At 34.7% G+C, this 14,797-nt stretch overlaps 1 protein-coding gene across 1 annotated transcript in view; it reads left to right on the forward strand.

Annotated features, from left to right (window-relative positions):
• The first annotated feature begins 248 nt into the window (after window positions 1-248).
• LOC149538737 (cytochrome b5-like) overlaps window positions 249-14,797 on the forward strand; it is a 114,396-nt gene continuing 99,847 nt past the window's right edge. The window contains exon 1 of the mRNA XM_089800067.1: window positions 249-396. Within this exon, the coding sequence (XP_089656193.1) occupies window positions 319-396 (78 nt within the window). The 5' untranslated portion in view covers window positions 249-318. The remainder of the gene's footprint in view (window positions 397-14,797) is intronic.

Consider the following 14,797-nt stretch of genomic DNA (forward strand, 5'->3'; position numbering starts at 1 on the left):
TTTTCATAAATTTGTAATTCACGTTTTTGCCAAATTGGAATTAAAATCAGAATTAAACCAATTCCACCTATTTTGGTAGAATACGAAATCCAAGTTTTGGAAGTTAAATAGGCACACAAAATTCCATTTTTTTACAATTCCCATTCCAATTTGACGGACCCAAACAGTGGATTACAATTTTTTTAGAATTAGCAATTCTAATTCCTCTTCATATCCACGAAACAAACGGGCCTAAAAGAATATGAAGTCGAGTCAAGAATAAATGAAGGAAACGCGTAATCATTTGTTTGGTTTGTTTTGTTCGAGGGCAAGGAGACGATGGCCAAGGTTTATTCACTCAACGAGGTCTCCACCCGCAGTAACCGAAACGACTGCTGGATCATCGTTAACTCCAAGGTATCGTATGTACACAGTTAATATTAACTTCAGTGAAGATTTCTCGTACAACTTGTCAATAGTGGACTCTTCCATGCCAGAAATCAGGGCAACGTCTATACAGCCACGAAAATGCACTTTCTTACGAAGGAGAGGACTTAGAATTTTTTTTTGAAAAGTTAGAAAAAGCAATGTAAAGGAAGTGCGGGCAGAAATCAGTGGTAGCATTACTTACGATTGTTGATTATTAATCTAAAGTGTGGATGGAGGGAAACATAGCATAGCAGTGCCATCATAATTAATTTTTCCCTTTATAAGAGTTTTGAAGGAGACTGTAACCTGGGAGCTAAAAGCATGGTGGTATCCAGATACATGATAATTGTTTGAGTGGAACTCCAGTTTTTCAAATTGACAATAAGTATTTGTTATTTTTCTCCCTCGAAATAGCATGAATTTGCGGGTAAAGCGGATTCTGATTTGCTAATTTGTTATCGACATCGGGTTAGCAGAAAAGAACTTGAGCATCATATACTTTCCACTAGCAAAATGAACATCCAGTAAGCCCAAAGCAGCTCCATACAACCTACCGGTCCTTAACAATGGTGTGAAGATAATGAACACGAAGGATCCCATTGGCCACACTAATTCAAAAGTAGAAGTGCAGGAGAGAAAATCCCATTTTGATTTTTCCTTGGCAAGCCATTCGAACGTAGAAAACTCCCCAAAGGCCGCCATACACATTTTAATGCCTCTCGTATTTTTGGTTATCAGTAATGGATATTGGGCAGTGCTCACATCACAAGGGTTTGAACATTGTTTAGTTGTTTTGTTTGTTAGAAATTTGAAGCCAAGGGTCTTTTGGCCATTCACATTCTGAATATGGCAACCACGCTTATATATTGAATAGATTCCTGCTGTAACTGTATTGTTAAACTGAGATTAATAAAGAGTTTTCTCTGCTTAGAAAGTAGATGTAGCCTTTATAGTGGACCACCATACATTTTTTATTTTGTCTTTGATTCTTTGTTCTTTGTTTTATCTTTGTTTCTGCACATTTGTTTTGTTTGCACTTCTTCCTTTACAATTGGTATTACAGCTCAATAGTGGAGCTGGTTGGAAATTGGTGAAGAATTTCTAGGATCATGGAAGAAGAGGATAAATTGAAGAGAGAAATTTGCAGGGCAGAATTTTGGGCTGTTGAAAGTGTAGATGGAATCAGGTTTGATTAAACAGGATCTCTCACTTGCACTAGAAGGGTAAGGAACGAAACTAAATGCGATGACAGATAAAGAATGGAAGATATTGGAGAAGAAAACAAGGGCCGCAATTTACCTTGAACTATCCAGCAATGTCCTCTTGAACGTTTCAGTTAAAAGGACTTCAAAGGAGTTATGGGACAGACTTTCTGGTAAATATGAATTTGAAATGGTTTTAGCCATGAACAAAGTTTTCATTGTGAAGAGGTTATACAATTTAAAAAATGAAGGAAGGCGAGATTGTGTCAAATAATCTTAATGAATTTAATACTATGGTCAGCCAATTGATTTCAGTGGGTATACATTTGGATGGCGAAATTAAAACTATTCTATTATTATGTTCTCTAGAGAACAACTGAGAAGGAGTAATGATGTCATTTAGCACTTCAATGGTTGTCAAAAACAAATAAAAATTTGATGATGTTGCAAGTACTCTTCTTAGTGAAGATATGAGGAGGAAAATGAGGAACCCTCATCTAGTGATGCCTTGACTATTGTCAATGGGGAAGACCTCAAGATAGAGGCAAAAATAATAATAATGGGAGGTTCAAAACTGCAACAAGATTAAAGTCAAGAGGTAAAAATGGTGATTGCTGGTTTTGTGGCAAAGTGGATCACAATAAGAAGAATTGCTAGTCTTAGAAAAAGGCACAAGAGAGTAAGGAGTAGCAAAGCTATTGCTCTAGTTCTATCAAAAAGTAACACCACACCAAATTTGTTGGTGTTGGATTCCTATGCCTCTTTCCATGCTACTCCATGCTAGGATGGTTTCACAAACTACCAAGAAGGTCAGTTTGGAACGGTATATCTTGGTGATAACAAAGCATGGACACAATTGGCATAACTAATGTCATATTGCAACATCCAAATTGTAATCAGTCACTGTTATAAGATGTATGACATGTTTCCAAGTTAAAAACGAATTTGATATCCATAGGACACCTTTGAATTCAAGGTATAACATCAATTTCTCTTCCAGTACATGGAAGGTAGCAAAGGGAGCCATGGTGATTTCAAAAGGAAGAAAATTAGGCAGTCTATATGTGCTAGAGAGCAACATTGAAGTGGGAGTTGCATTGGCAGTTGTGGACAGTGGGTTGGCTCTTTGGCATAAGAGGCATGGCCACAAGAGCAAAAAGGCATTTGAAGTTATGGTCAATAAGAATCAACCTCCAGGCCTATAATGCATCAATTTGGAGTTTTCTGAGCACTGCCTTTATGGCAAACAAAGGCGGACCAACTTCTTGAAGACTGATCATGGCAAAAAGAAAACACCCTTGGCTTGTACACTTGGATGTCTTTGGACCTGATTTAACCCTGGTTTATATAATCAGGGTCTCCATTTATCTACCACCTTTTTCATCTTTTCCTGCTATTTATCTTATCTTCAAAATTTTTAATCCTTTCCCTTTGAAGATAAACTTTCAGATTGAGTGAATCTTAGACTTCAACTATCCCTTTCAGCATTCTAGATATTCCAAAATCTATATTTTGATTTGTATTCTGTCTCAACCCTGAAATGATAACCACATTATATGGCTTGACTATTATATTTGTTACCTGTCTTTTATTGACTTGTCCTTTTCCCAAAACTTGATTCTTCACAAGTTTTCAACCCACACATGGTTGTATATCAGTGTTGACCTAAGTTGCCGATTCGGGTTCGGGTTCGGGTTTGGGGTTCGGGTTTGTGGGTTCGGGCAAATTTATTTTTCCCCATTTGGGTTTGTCGGTGGGTTCGTGAGTATATATATATATATAGACACACACACACACAGAAGAGAAACATGCATAGTTGCAAAACAAAGTCATTTCACAATATGAACAATTGTTGCTTGATCATTGATCAATGCCAAATGCCAAAGGGTTTCGGGTCCCTTCAAAACCTGTTTTTACCTGAATCTAAAAACATTAAATACTCGCTCATTAATCTATCTTCATGATTGTAAAGAAAATTATACATTGAATTTACTAAATTGCAAAATGAAATTGCAAAACATAGACTAGTTTATCAAATAATACATTGAATTCCTAAATTGCAAAACAAAGACTAGTTCATCAAATAATAAAGTTTGAAACATGATGATAGATGACAAGCGCTTAGTAGTTTATCAATAATCATAGTATTAAATGCCCTTCAAGGGTCAAATGGATCATCATAAAATGAGGGATCAATGGGTTCATCCCCAACTACAACTATATCTAGATCTTCATCATTGGAACCCAAACTGGTTCCACTAGTTCCATATGCTGCTATATTATCGTCCTCCTTGACATAAGGGATTAAATGAGTGAAATGTTTTTTATTAAGTTCCTTTGAGAGTTGCATAAGAAAACAATTAAAAAAACACTCTGTAGTGTTGTTTTAGCCCGGGGTTCGCTGTTGGTTCATCTGGGTTCGCTTCAGTAAGGACCCAGACGAATCCACAGTCAAAACTAAGGACCCTGCCCGGACCTGCAGCGAACCCAGGGGCAAATTCGGGCCCATGTGGACTCGGACTCGGATCCAGGCAGCAGGGGACGAATCCGGCAACTTAGGTGTTGACTTGTGCTATTAATGGCGTTGATCCTGGATGTAGATGCATTTCAGGTCTGCATATGATGAATGTAAAATCTTAGTCATATGAAATGGAATTATTTAAAGGCAAACATGACACAACAAATATGAAATCTAGAGCAAGAATGGATTCAAAGATTTATGTTCACATGCAGAGCTTGCTAAACAGAGATGTAAGAACCTGACTACGAAGTACGCTCAGCAATTTACTGGAACTTATCCCTCCCTTACATTCTTACGCTAGGCAATTCATTGGCAGGATTTCAACCAAACATGAGAAATCTACAAATAATGCAAATGTTTTTTAGTATACTTATAAGAAAATCTTCAAACTATTTTCCAGTGATGATGTTTGTTTGGGTATGTGAGCAATGATATCGAACTATCCTATTTTGCATTTACCATATGGACAATAGATAAGATAGAATAACGTGAGGTTTACAAGAGTTGCACAGGGAGACTAAATTAGATATCTCTCTCAATGATTGAGGAGCAGGTTTAGACCATGATCATAGATTCTGTGTTATCACCATTGAACAAGCCACTTATGAGATCAAAAATTATATATTATAAACTTTCATGTTTTTTTGAAATTATTTGAAGAAGATGGCAATGGAAGCAGATCTATATATCTTCAAAATTTAGTTGTTCCTCTCATGCCCTACTTGAGAAGACAAGTTTCAACATCCTTGAAATAAATGGAGGAGAGAGTAGAGGTGAGACGGATAGAAATATTATGAACCCTAGGTGGCAGAGACAAATCTGAGAATAGCCATGAATATGAATATCGATGTTTAGATAATGCCAACAGCATGTGCTTGTCCTCTTAGAAAGATAATGGATACATTGTGTTCTTATCAAAAGTATTGGGTGCTGTAAATTGACAATTGGTGAAGCAAGCCAAGTCACCAAGCATGAAGAACACCTAAGGATTTAGAGTTTTAGTAAGAGTAAAATCTTTATAAGAGTTTATTATGCTTGATGGGATTAACAACCAAGAAGACCAATAACGACAAGCACCTCAATATGAATGAATCAAATATTAAAGGTAATTAAGTGATTTAGGAAGCAAAGGAAGTGAATGTTATTCTAGATTCTCAAGATGGAGTACCATAATAAATAAACCACATATGGAAAAGGATTCACATATTAATATGGTTGCATTGATGATAAGACTCGGGCCATATCAACAAAAGGGGACCGATGACATCTAGATGGAGCTCTTCAAACATGGATGTCGTCAAGAGTTTCTATGATTAAGATACGCAGGATGGTTGCTGCATCACCGGCCATGGAAAATCCATCAAGGTGCGAAGGATATAGTGTCGTTAGAGATTTATCAAAAACATCCAGATTCTAATTTTCTGTGTGAACCACTTCCAGTTTTTGGTAAGGATTCATAAACTTTGAAGATGAAACTAAAAGGATATCATACGATCGAAATATCCACCTGTGAAGAGCCTGTCGGGAGTAGTTAAGTTTTTGGATGAATTAACCTTGCAAAGAAAAATAATTAATATATTACCAAAAGGTGCGATTAAGGCCTCCTATGAGGCTAAAAGAATTATTATTATTGGAAAGGTGTAATTATTGATTTCTAACACCATGGCTTTTGACTTTCAAAAGTCACATCCTTTAGAATTAAAAGATATATATAAGAGATCATCAAGATATATTCGGAAAACACATTCCAAAGAACAAATGTAATATATTTATTTTGTATGGAGGGATAAGGAGCTTTAATATGGCTTTGTAAAAAAAATTTATTTATTATATTTTAATGAATAAATAAAAGCCTTTTATGCTTTTTGTTTATATTGAAGGCGTGGAGAATTAAACTGCAGTTGATTCGTCCTTTATAATCATTTGAAAATTTCTGTAAACAATTTTGGTCAGATAAGTGGATCACAGATATTGTGAAATATTTAATTGTTTCCGAATCTGTGTCCAGACTGTCTCCTCAACCTTAGGAGTTAAAGTGCAATTTGGACTAGTTTAGAATTGTGTATATATAGTTGATCTGTCACACTTGATTGTTAAATTGTTTATAGTTTATGTGCATAGAACATTATAAAGTTGTATGTTATAATCTTCATTGTAGTTGACTCTGTTGCCCAAATAAGCTAAAGCATTGGTCTATTTATCATTGAAGTATTGGGTTTATATACCAAGTTAGAAAATCTATAACTTCTTTCTTACAAACCTCAAATCCATTGTTAAAACCTTATAAAATTTATTCGATCCAAACACTCAACATTCAGTTTCATATTAATTGAGTTCAAAGACCTTGCTAGCCGGGGAACTCCAAAGCTTAAATTCACTATAGAAAAGCTCTGAATCAAGTGATTAGGTTTGAGGAGAAGGTCTATCCGCTTGGGTGTTGTGAAGCCTAAAGTTTAGGGGAATCAAAGTGATTCTCGTTCGTTGGCCAAAATTGATTGTGAAATTCTATTGGAGAAGTGGCAAGCTCTTGGATTTCCAATCTGTGGTTTTGGGAACCAACAGATTGGTGACTCCGTTGGGGAGAGTTGCTTGCAATACATAGTGTGAAGTTACCTAGAGTTTTAGGTTTTGTAGATCAGAATCAATAAGTGGTTGTATCAGTTCGTTTGGAAGAAGACTCTATTGGAAGTGAGAACCCAGAGGATCAAATCAATATATTCCTTGAAAGAGATAGCGCCTCTATTTAAAAGGATTTCAATTTGTAGCTCTACTGAGGGAGAAGACTTAGAAGGAAATGATTTGATCAACATGGAGAATATGTACTATGATCAAGAAGTAGATCTATGTTACATCATGGAGGAAGTAGACATACACCCCCTAGATGCGTTGTTTCAATCTGGAAAGATACGAAGGCGAGTCACGACACATTTGTTTACAAAGATAGTGAATATTTTTCAGGAGGTATCTTCAGAGATCATACCTCTACACAAGGAATTGATAAGAAAATTTTGTGAGTTTGGAATCTCACCAGATGACTCTGATTTGAACCTTCTCTTTCAAATCTAAGAAGAAGGTGATGAAAGTCTAAGTTATATATCTCCCTTGGATGCATTTTTGAACTTAGAAAAGCAAGAAGAGGAATCTGTGGTACAATTCTTCATGGAATTTTTAATGCCTATCAAGAAATACCTTCGGAATGCAGACCTCCATCCTCTGATCTTCTCAACAGAATGTGAGACCTACATCTCTTGTATGATCATTAGTTTCTTATCTTTCTCAAACTTTTGGATAATGAATTGGTTGCAGAGGAAAATGAATGTAGGATTGAGATGACATATGAGTCAAATGATGTTTCAGATTTGAATGGAGAAGAAATTTGTGGACAGCTTGAGGAAGAATCCGATTATGATGATACTTTTATAACAGCAAATATCAGCAAATGTGAAAATGAGGAAGAGGATTTTCTCAGTGTAGAGGAGATTTCAGACTTGTTAGATCTGGAACATCAGAAACATGTTGAAAGAAATGGTTCAATTTTTTTCTCAATTCACCATGGTAAGCAAGGTGATGGATCAATGCATTCTCAAGGGGTGTTGGATGAAAGAGATGGCAATTCACAGGAATCATATAACAAAGATGAAATAGAACTGCATATAGTGTATGAACATGAGGAAGTTTCAGGAGTTAATGAAGATATTAGTCTTCTTAATGGAACATTTGATGATCTGGATGAAAGCTCTCATGAAGGCATGCCTGAATATTCTATGTTTCTGAACCCATTGTTTGAAGAGGATCTTCTATGGGATCAAATCCATCAGCATCATGATGAAGATAACTAGTCCAGAGATAATTTTGAAGTTGATGAAACTCATGATATATATTTAGAAGGTGTGTCATCTTTCAATTCATCCTATGAGCAGCAATTGTATCAAACATGTGAAGATAATACAGAATCAGCCATGCATAATGAGGAGATTGTATTGTAGGATAATTCTGAAAACCTTCCAAATGTCTCATCTAATCAAGCTCTTGATAAAAGGGAAGCAATATTGTAATGTCCCCTTTCTGGGTCCATTATTATATAAGATATTTAATTAACTTGTAATATTAATAATAGTCATTTTAGCTATCAAATGATGATATTATTTGAAATTAGGACTAAAGATATAGATGTTATCCAAGTTTCCTAGATGCCAAATGTGCAAATGGATTCCCTCAAAGTTTACAGGTCCAAGTCTGCATCACAAAAGATTACAAATCATTGACCCCTACCCTATCTTGGGACAAAGTTTCAATTGCTTGGACTAAGACAAGCCCCTCGTTTGTAACATTGTATACTCTCGATAACAAATCAAATAATAGTGATATTTTCTTATGATGATAATAAAAAGATATTTCTATAATAATAATAAATGATTCTAATTTTAAATAATAATTTAATTATAATTATAATATCATTTAAATATTAATCATTATTAAATTATATATTATTATCATATATATTTAATAATCATAATATCCACCTATAAAATATTAAATAAGAATAAAATATACCTTATGTGTTATCTCGTCTTTTAAATTATATTTGTCTTAACCAAGGTCATCGGAAGACAGGGAGACTTGGAGGTCTTCAGTACTGGTTCTGGTACCGGTACGACAATTTTTCAAAACTAGGAGATGGGGGGTACTTGGAGGCGGCAATTATTTTTTTAATAGTTTAAAAGAGTCTAATACTGAATACAAAATAGTAATACTGTAAAACTAAAAGACTAAGGTAAATGATAATAGTAATGTCACATTAATATAGAGTCAAATATTTCAAAACTCACATAATCACATTACTATATCTCATAGTCATACTTGTTTTCCGAATATTGCATATGATCATCATCATATCAGATTGATAATCGTTGAAATTATCATTAGTTTTAAATTCAAAAAAGTATAGTTTGATGCTAAATTGCTTGCCAATATGCAAACAAAAATGAACAAACTTAGTATAGTAAACAAAAACTAGAAATCTATCTAGTACTAGTATGTTGATGGTCCTATCATCTATTGCGCAAGGTTGTGATCATCTTTCTCAAGGTCTTCAGCTATCATGCTCTCAAAATCATTTAAATTATCATTTATCGTAATTTTTGCTTTAAAATAAAATAAAATGAGGGCTAAAATACATAAAATAATAAAATAAATTATTTTACATTTATTTTTTATCATGAGACTTCACTTTTTGGATTAGGAGACTGGGAGACTTTAGGAGACTTTACTATGAAGTCCCCAACCTTTTTTGAGGTCTCCAGAGACACGAAAAGTCTCCGAAACGCGTCTCCGTCTCCGTCTTTGAGTCTTTTAGGGGGGAGACGGGTCTCCAGATAGCCATGGTCTTAACATGCTTCTTCCCTTACTTTGTGACACTTCCTGCTTTTATGGAGTCTTAATTTCAATTTTACTTTTTAGCTAGTTTCCATGTATAAACATAATGTTTTCTTTATTATCTAAAAGTGTCTTTGCTGCTCCCTTTTTTAATATGACATTTTACCACATTAATATAAATTGAATATAAATTCAGCCCTTTAATAAGGTGTCATCTACTTATAATGTTTTCTTATTAAATTCTTGACTATGTCTTAAAATTCTCTTAATTTTTTCCTTTCCCGTTAAGAGGGTGCCTTTATTCATTGTAAGACGTGCGTTTAAATACATCTTGCAATACCTCTAAGAAGGGTCATGATGTTTGATTGGCGATAGTAGTATTATTTCCAACCATTTTCTTATAATTAAATATTTAAAGATCATTTAATTTAAATGTTAATTGTATTATATGTTTTTTAATAATTAGTTTGATATTCATGTTTATGTTGTAGTGTTTAACATGTGCATTCAATATATTAAAAATCTAATATATTATTATATTGATTTAGTAAAAATATATATATTGATAATTATTTATTTAAACTATTATTCAATTATCTTAATACATCTAATTTTTTCTAATAATCGATTAGCTATTACTTGCATATGTTTACAAATAGAACTGTCCATTATGATTTAATATTAGATTCCTTTATCGGAAAGGATATTACAGTCCTACTCTCCCGAAATTCCAACTAAGAGTTGACTGATAAATTGATAAATATATATGTATGCTACACAAACTTTGATGGATTAGATCCTAATGAGATCGGTGAATGTAAGATTGATTCTCATCGAGAGTGCTTCAACTTAATGAGTTATTACACTAATAGGATTGGTGAATGACCCCTAATAGTTAGCACATTAAACTCTAGTCCATTTTTTGCTTCCTACATGAATTCTTTTAGAAAGATGGAAATTTTGATGTCGCAGGGCGCTAGATGCTCCTCTACGAGTAGGTTCTCGCAAGGTATTGGGACTGCATGTTCGTTAACCATCATGGATTCTTTCCTTAGGGATTTTGGAATCATGTTCATACCTATCTTGGACTCTTTCCTCAAGGCATTTGAAACCATTTCCTCACCCATCTTGGACTCTTTCCTCAAGGCATTGAAACCCATGCCCTTAGCTATCTTGGAATCTACCTATCTTGAGCGGATTTACTCTGCCTCTCTCGTCTTGACAATAAATCACTTTTATGAACTTAGGTTCATCATTTGTTTAATCATATTTCCAAGATTCCTTTAACAATTGTATTCAATAGTTTGATCTTTTTATAATTGTCTTCACCCTACAGGATAACAAGATCATGCTTTGATACCACTGTAATGTCCCCTTTCTTGATCCATTATAATATAAGATATTTAATTAACTTGTAATATTAATAATAGTCATTTGAGCTATCAAATGATGATATTATTTGAAATTAGGACAAAAGATATAGATGTTATCCAATTTTCCTAGATGCCATATGTGCAAATGGATTCCCTCAAAGTTTACAGGTCCAAGTCCGCATCACAAAAGATTACGAATCGCTGACCCCATGTTAAGAGAAATATAATTTAAAAGAAGAGATAACATATAATTTATATTTTTAATATGTGGATATTATGATTATTAAATATATATGATAATAATATATAATTTAATAATGATTAATATTGAAATGATATTATAATTATAATTAAATTGTTGAAAATTAGAATCATTTATTATTATTATAGAAATATCTTTTTATTGTCATCATAAGAAAATATCACTATTACTTGATTTGTTATTGAGAGCCTAGTTGGAAAACTAGCCAAAGACAAAAACTTGCCAAGCCCCCCAAAAGTTTAATTAGGAAAAACTTGACGATTTAAAAAAAAAACTCGGGAAAACTTGAGAACCTTAAAAAGCCGCTGAAATTTAATTAAGAATACATTTTTTTTTGCAAAATTTAATGAGAAGATGCATCTAATAAGTTAATTAAAGAGAATACAAAAGAAACAAGCAGAGTTTAGATATATATAAATGCATAGTCGCTACAAAATTGCATTCTCATGCGGAATGCTCATTGCGAGAAGCAAAATAGTAAATAGTTTTAATCTGTCAAACTAGAAGTAAATACTAAAAGTAAATATATCAAGATTCAATACAATCACATCTTCCTCTTTCCAGCTGCACTACTACTAGCAGGAAAGTGAGGGGGTCTAGGCCTCGAAGAAGTGCCCCGCACTGGGGTAGGGCGTGCGCTGCGTGACTGTGAAGTCTGTAGTTGTGCCTCCTCGCTCAACATCCCTACTGACTGGCTCAGCGTCCTAAAAGAGGATGTATCTACTCTTATATGTGGCACTGGTAATGCCTCGTCCTTTGAGCTTGAATCATCATCGTCCTCGTCCTCAATGTCATCCATTGTCAAATGAAAATCTGTTCCAGCATCCCCCTCCATGGCTTTCCTCTCCAAATCAGCTATCTCATCTGGTGAAAACAATGGATTTGTCTCCTGTGCTATCCAATCAGAATAAGGATCTATCTCTTCCAGATCAAGTGGACCAGGCAGTGCTGAACTTTGTGCCCCTTTTATGCACAACTTAAGATTACAGTACACAAACAAGGTCATTAAGCCATTTTTGAGTCATTATGTTTCTTTTCTTTGTGTGGATGGGCTCAAATAAGCTCCAATTGCACTCACAATGGGATGAGCTACAAGGTTGGCATAGGACTCTGAGAGCAAAATTCTTTAAATTGGGGGTATTGCCACCCCAACTTGCCCACCAAGCATCTGCAAAACAAAATATAAAAAGTTATAAAGCAATGAAAAAAAGATAATCAGAAAATACAACTTATCAATTTGCAAAAGTTTTAAAGTTTGACGCTTTAGCTGGTGCTCAAGTAGATCTTTCTCTCTTTGCTAGCATAGAAGAGAACAAATTACCCTTCGATTCCACATAGACTTGTTGTTCGGTCACAACAAGTTCTCTCTCTACTTCATCGGATATCATTCTCTCAATGCATTTAGAGAGACCTTCCATGACCTCTCCTTAGGACCTGAGTAGGAATCATCAGCCCTAAAACAAATAGAAAATGATATCAAGTCTTACTACACAACCTTAAAAAGTAAAGTAAAATAAAGTCTTAGTAAAATTTCAACTTCAAGGACAATCATAGTACCTAAATTTGGGGTTGAGGAAGTAGCCTGCTGCATGAATGGGTTGGTGGAGCATATTGTTCCACCTCCTATTAATTATTTTCCAAATGGGGTCAAATCTGAGTCTGTCTGCATGCTAATAATTTCTAACAGCCTCTTTGGCCTTATCCATGGCTTCATAAAGACCTCTCATTGGGGATTGTTGCCTGTTACATATGCGCAAGACTCTAACCAGGGGCATAGACATCTACATTTGAAATTTGAAAAATACAAATTAGTTAATAACATAGTAAGTTATGAATTAATAATGAAACTTGAATCAACTAAAAATATAATGTTTTGATTCTTGAACTTACTTCCACAATCTCCTTAGCCTTTGCAAAAAAACTATCATCAAAAACTATCCGTGCTACAACGTCTCCTTTGAGCTTCTTTGAGTAAGATGAAGCAACCCAATCAGCACACACAAATATTTGTTTCAGAGCCAATATGTGGTCTAGAATACTTTGCAACGTCAAGAACACCATTGCAAACCTTGTCGTAGCGGGTCTCACCAAATCTTTGCCTTTAGTGGTCTTTCTCATCAAACTGAGAACCCATGGGTGATTATAGATATATTTGGTGACTTGCCTAGCATCTTCCACAGCTGGACTCACCCAATCAAGTTTTCCTATGTCCTCCAAAAGAAGGTCAAGGACATGTGCTGCACAAGGTGACCAAAAAAGTGTGGGATGCCTCTCTTGGAGGATTCTACCTAAAAGATTAGTAAAAAATCAATAATTAGTAAAAAATCTAAATTGAATAATACCATAGCGTTACATTCATGATTCATATTGAACATAAAAATTTAAATTTACTTGCTACCACATATGCTGCTGCATTATCTATGAAGATTTGCACCACATTCTCTACTTTCACCTCCATGACAACATTCTCCAACATTAAAGCCAATGTGTGTGCATTTTTCACTTTGTTGGAGGCGTCAATAGATTTTCAAAACACCACATCATCTTTGCAAGCAACCAAGAAATTAATAATGGTTCTACTTCTTCCATTTGTCCACCCATCAGATAAAATGGTGCAACCATATTTCTTCCACTCTTTCTTTTGGTCTTCTATCAATACTCTTGCCCTACCAACTGCATGGTCAAGCAACTTACAAAATTTAGGTGTAATAAAGTTAGTAAAAAATAACAATAAAGATTTAAAATATAACAATGAACCGAAGCGAATCACAATTATGTATAGTTACTAAATAGTAAAATACTAACCTTCCACTCAAATCCTTGCGAGTAGGCGGCTTGTACCCTTTGCTTGATATTGAAATTGTATTCACCAAATTCAACCAATAGGGACTATCAACCGCATACATTGAGATATTTTTGAAAAACCAAAAATCAGCTGCTGCAATATCAGTTTGCTCATGCACCTCCTTGAACCATCCAGTGCCCTCTAATGATGGTTGTGATCCAGCTGTGTTCCTAGGCACAAAATAACTCCCTATCCCTAATGTGGATGGTGATGAAGAACTAGGAAATGTAGAAGTGGAACTGGCAAAAGAGAGATTTTGTTTGTGGATCCGTGGGCCATGAAGAGATCCTAGTATGTTCTCAAGTGCTTCTTCTTCTTTTTGCATATCAAAAGGAGCTCCTTGAGATTCAGCTATGGCTGCCCTCATAGCTAATTTTGTCCTCTCCCTATTTAATTTTTTCTCTTCAGCAGCTACGAGTAGGGCATTGATGAATCTTTTTTTCTTCTTCAGTTATCTTGAGACAAGGATTTGAATCATGTTTCTTTATGCTTGCAAGGTGGTATTTGAAGTGGTTTATGTCTCCAGAAATAAGTCTCTCACATGGAATGCATATAACTTTCCCAACATCATTTGGAGCTTCATAGGCATACCGCCATGCCTTATCTCTTGCATTTTTAGGCTAAGTGCCTATATATCCAGATGGGCATGGTGTTTGTGGCTCTTCTTGCGGATTTTTCATTTTTTTTAATGCTTGACCGCTGCCCTACACATAAATTTATAGAAAAATGAATAAACAAAGTTAGAACAACTAGGGTTTGTTTTTAGAAAATCTTACATATTCTTCAAAAAAAATGTGAAACATAGAGCTG

This window comes from Cupressus sempervirens, chromosome 9 (genome assembly GCF_028749045.1).
Source record: "Cupressus sempervirens isolate cs-2001-9-10 chromosome 9, ASM2874904v1, whole genome shotgun sequence".
Classification (NCBI taxonomy): domain Eukaryota; kingdom Viridiplantae; phylum Streptophyta; class Pinopsida; order Cupressales; family Cupressaceae; genus Cupressus; species Cupressus sempervirens.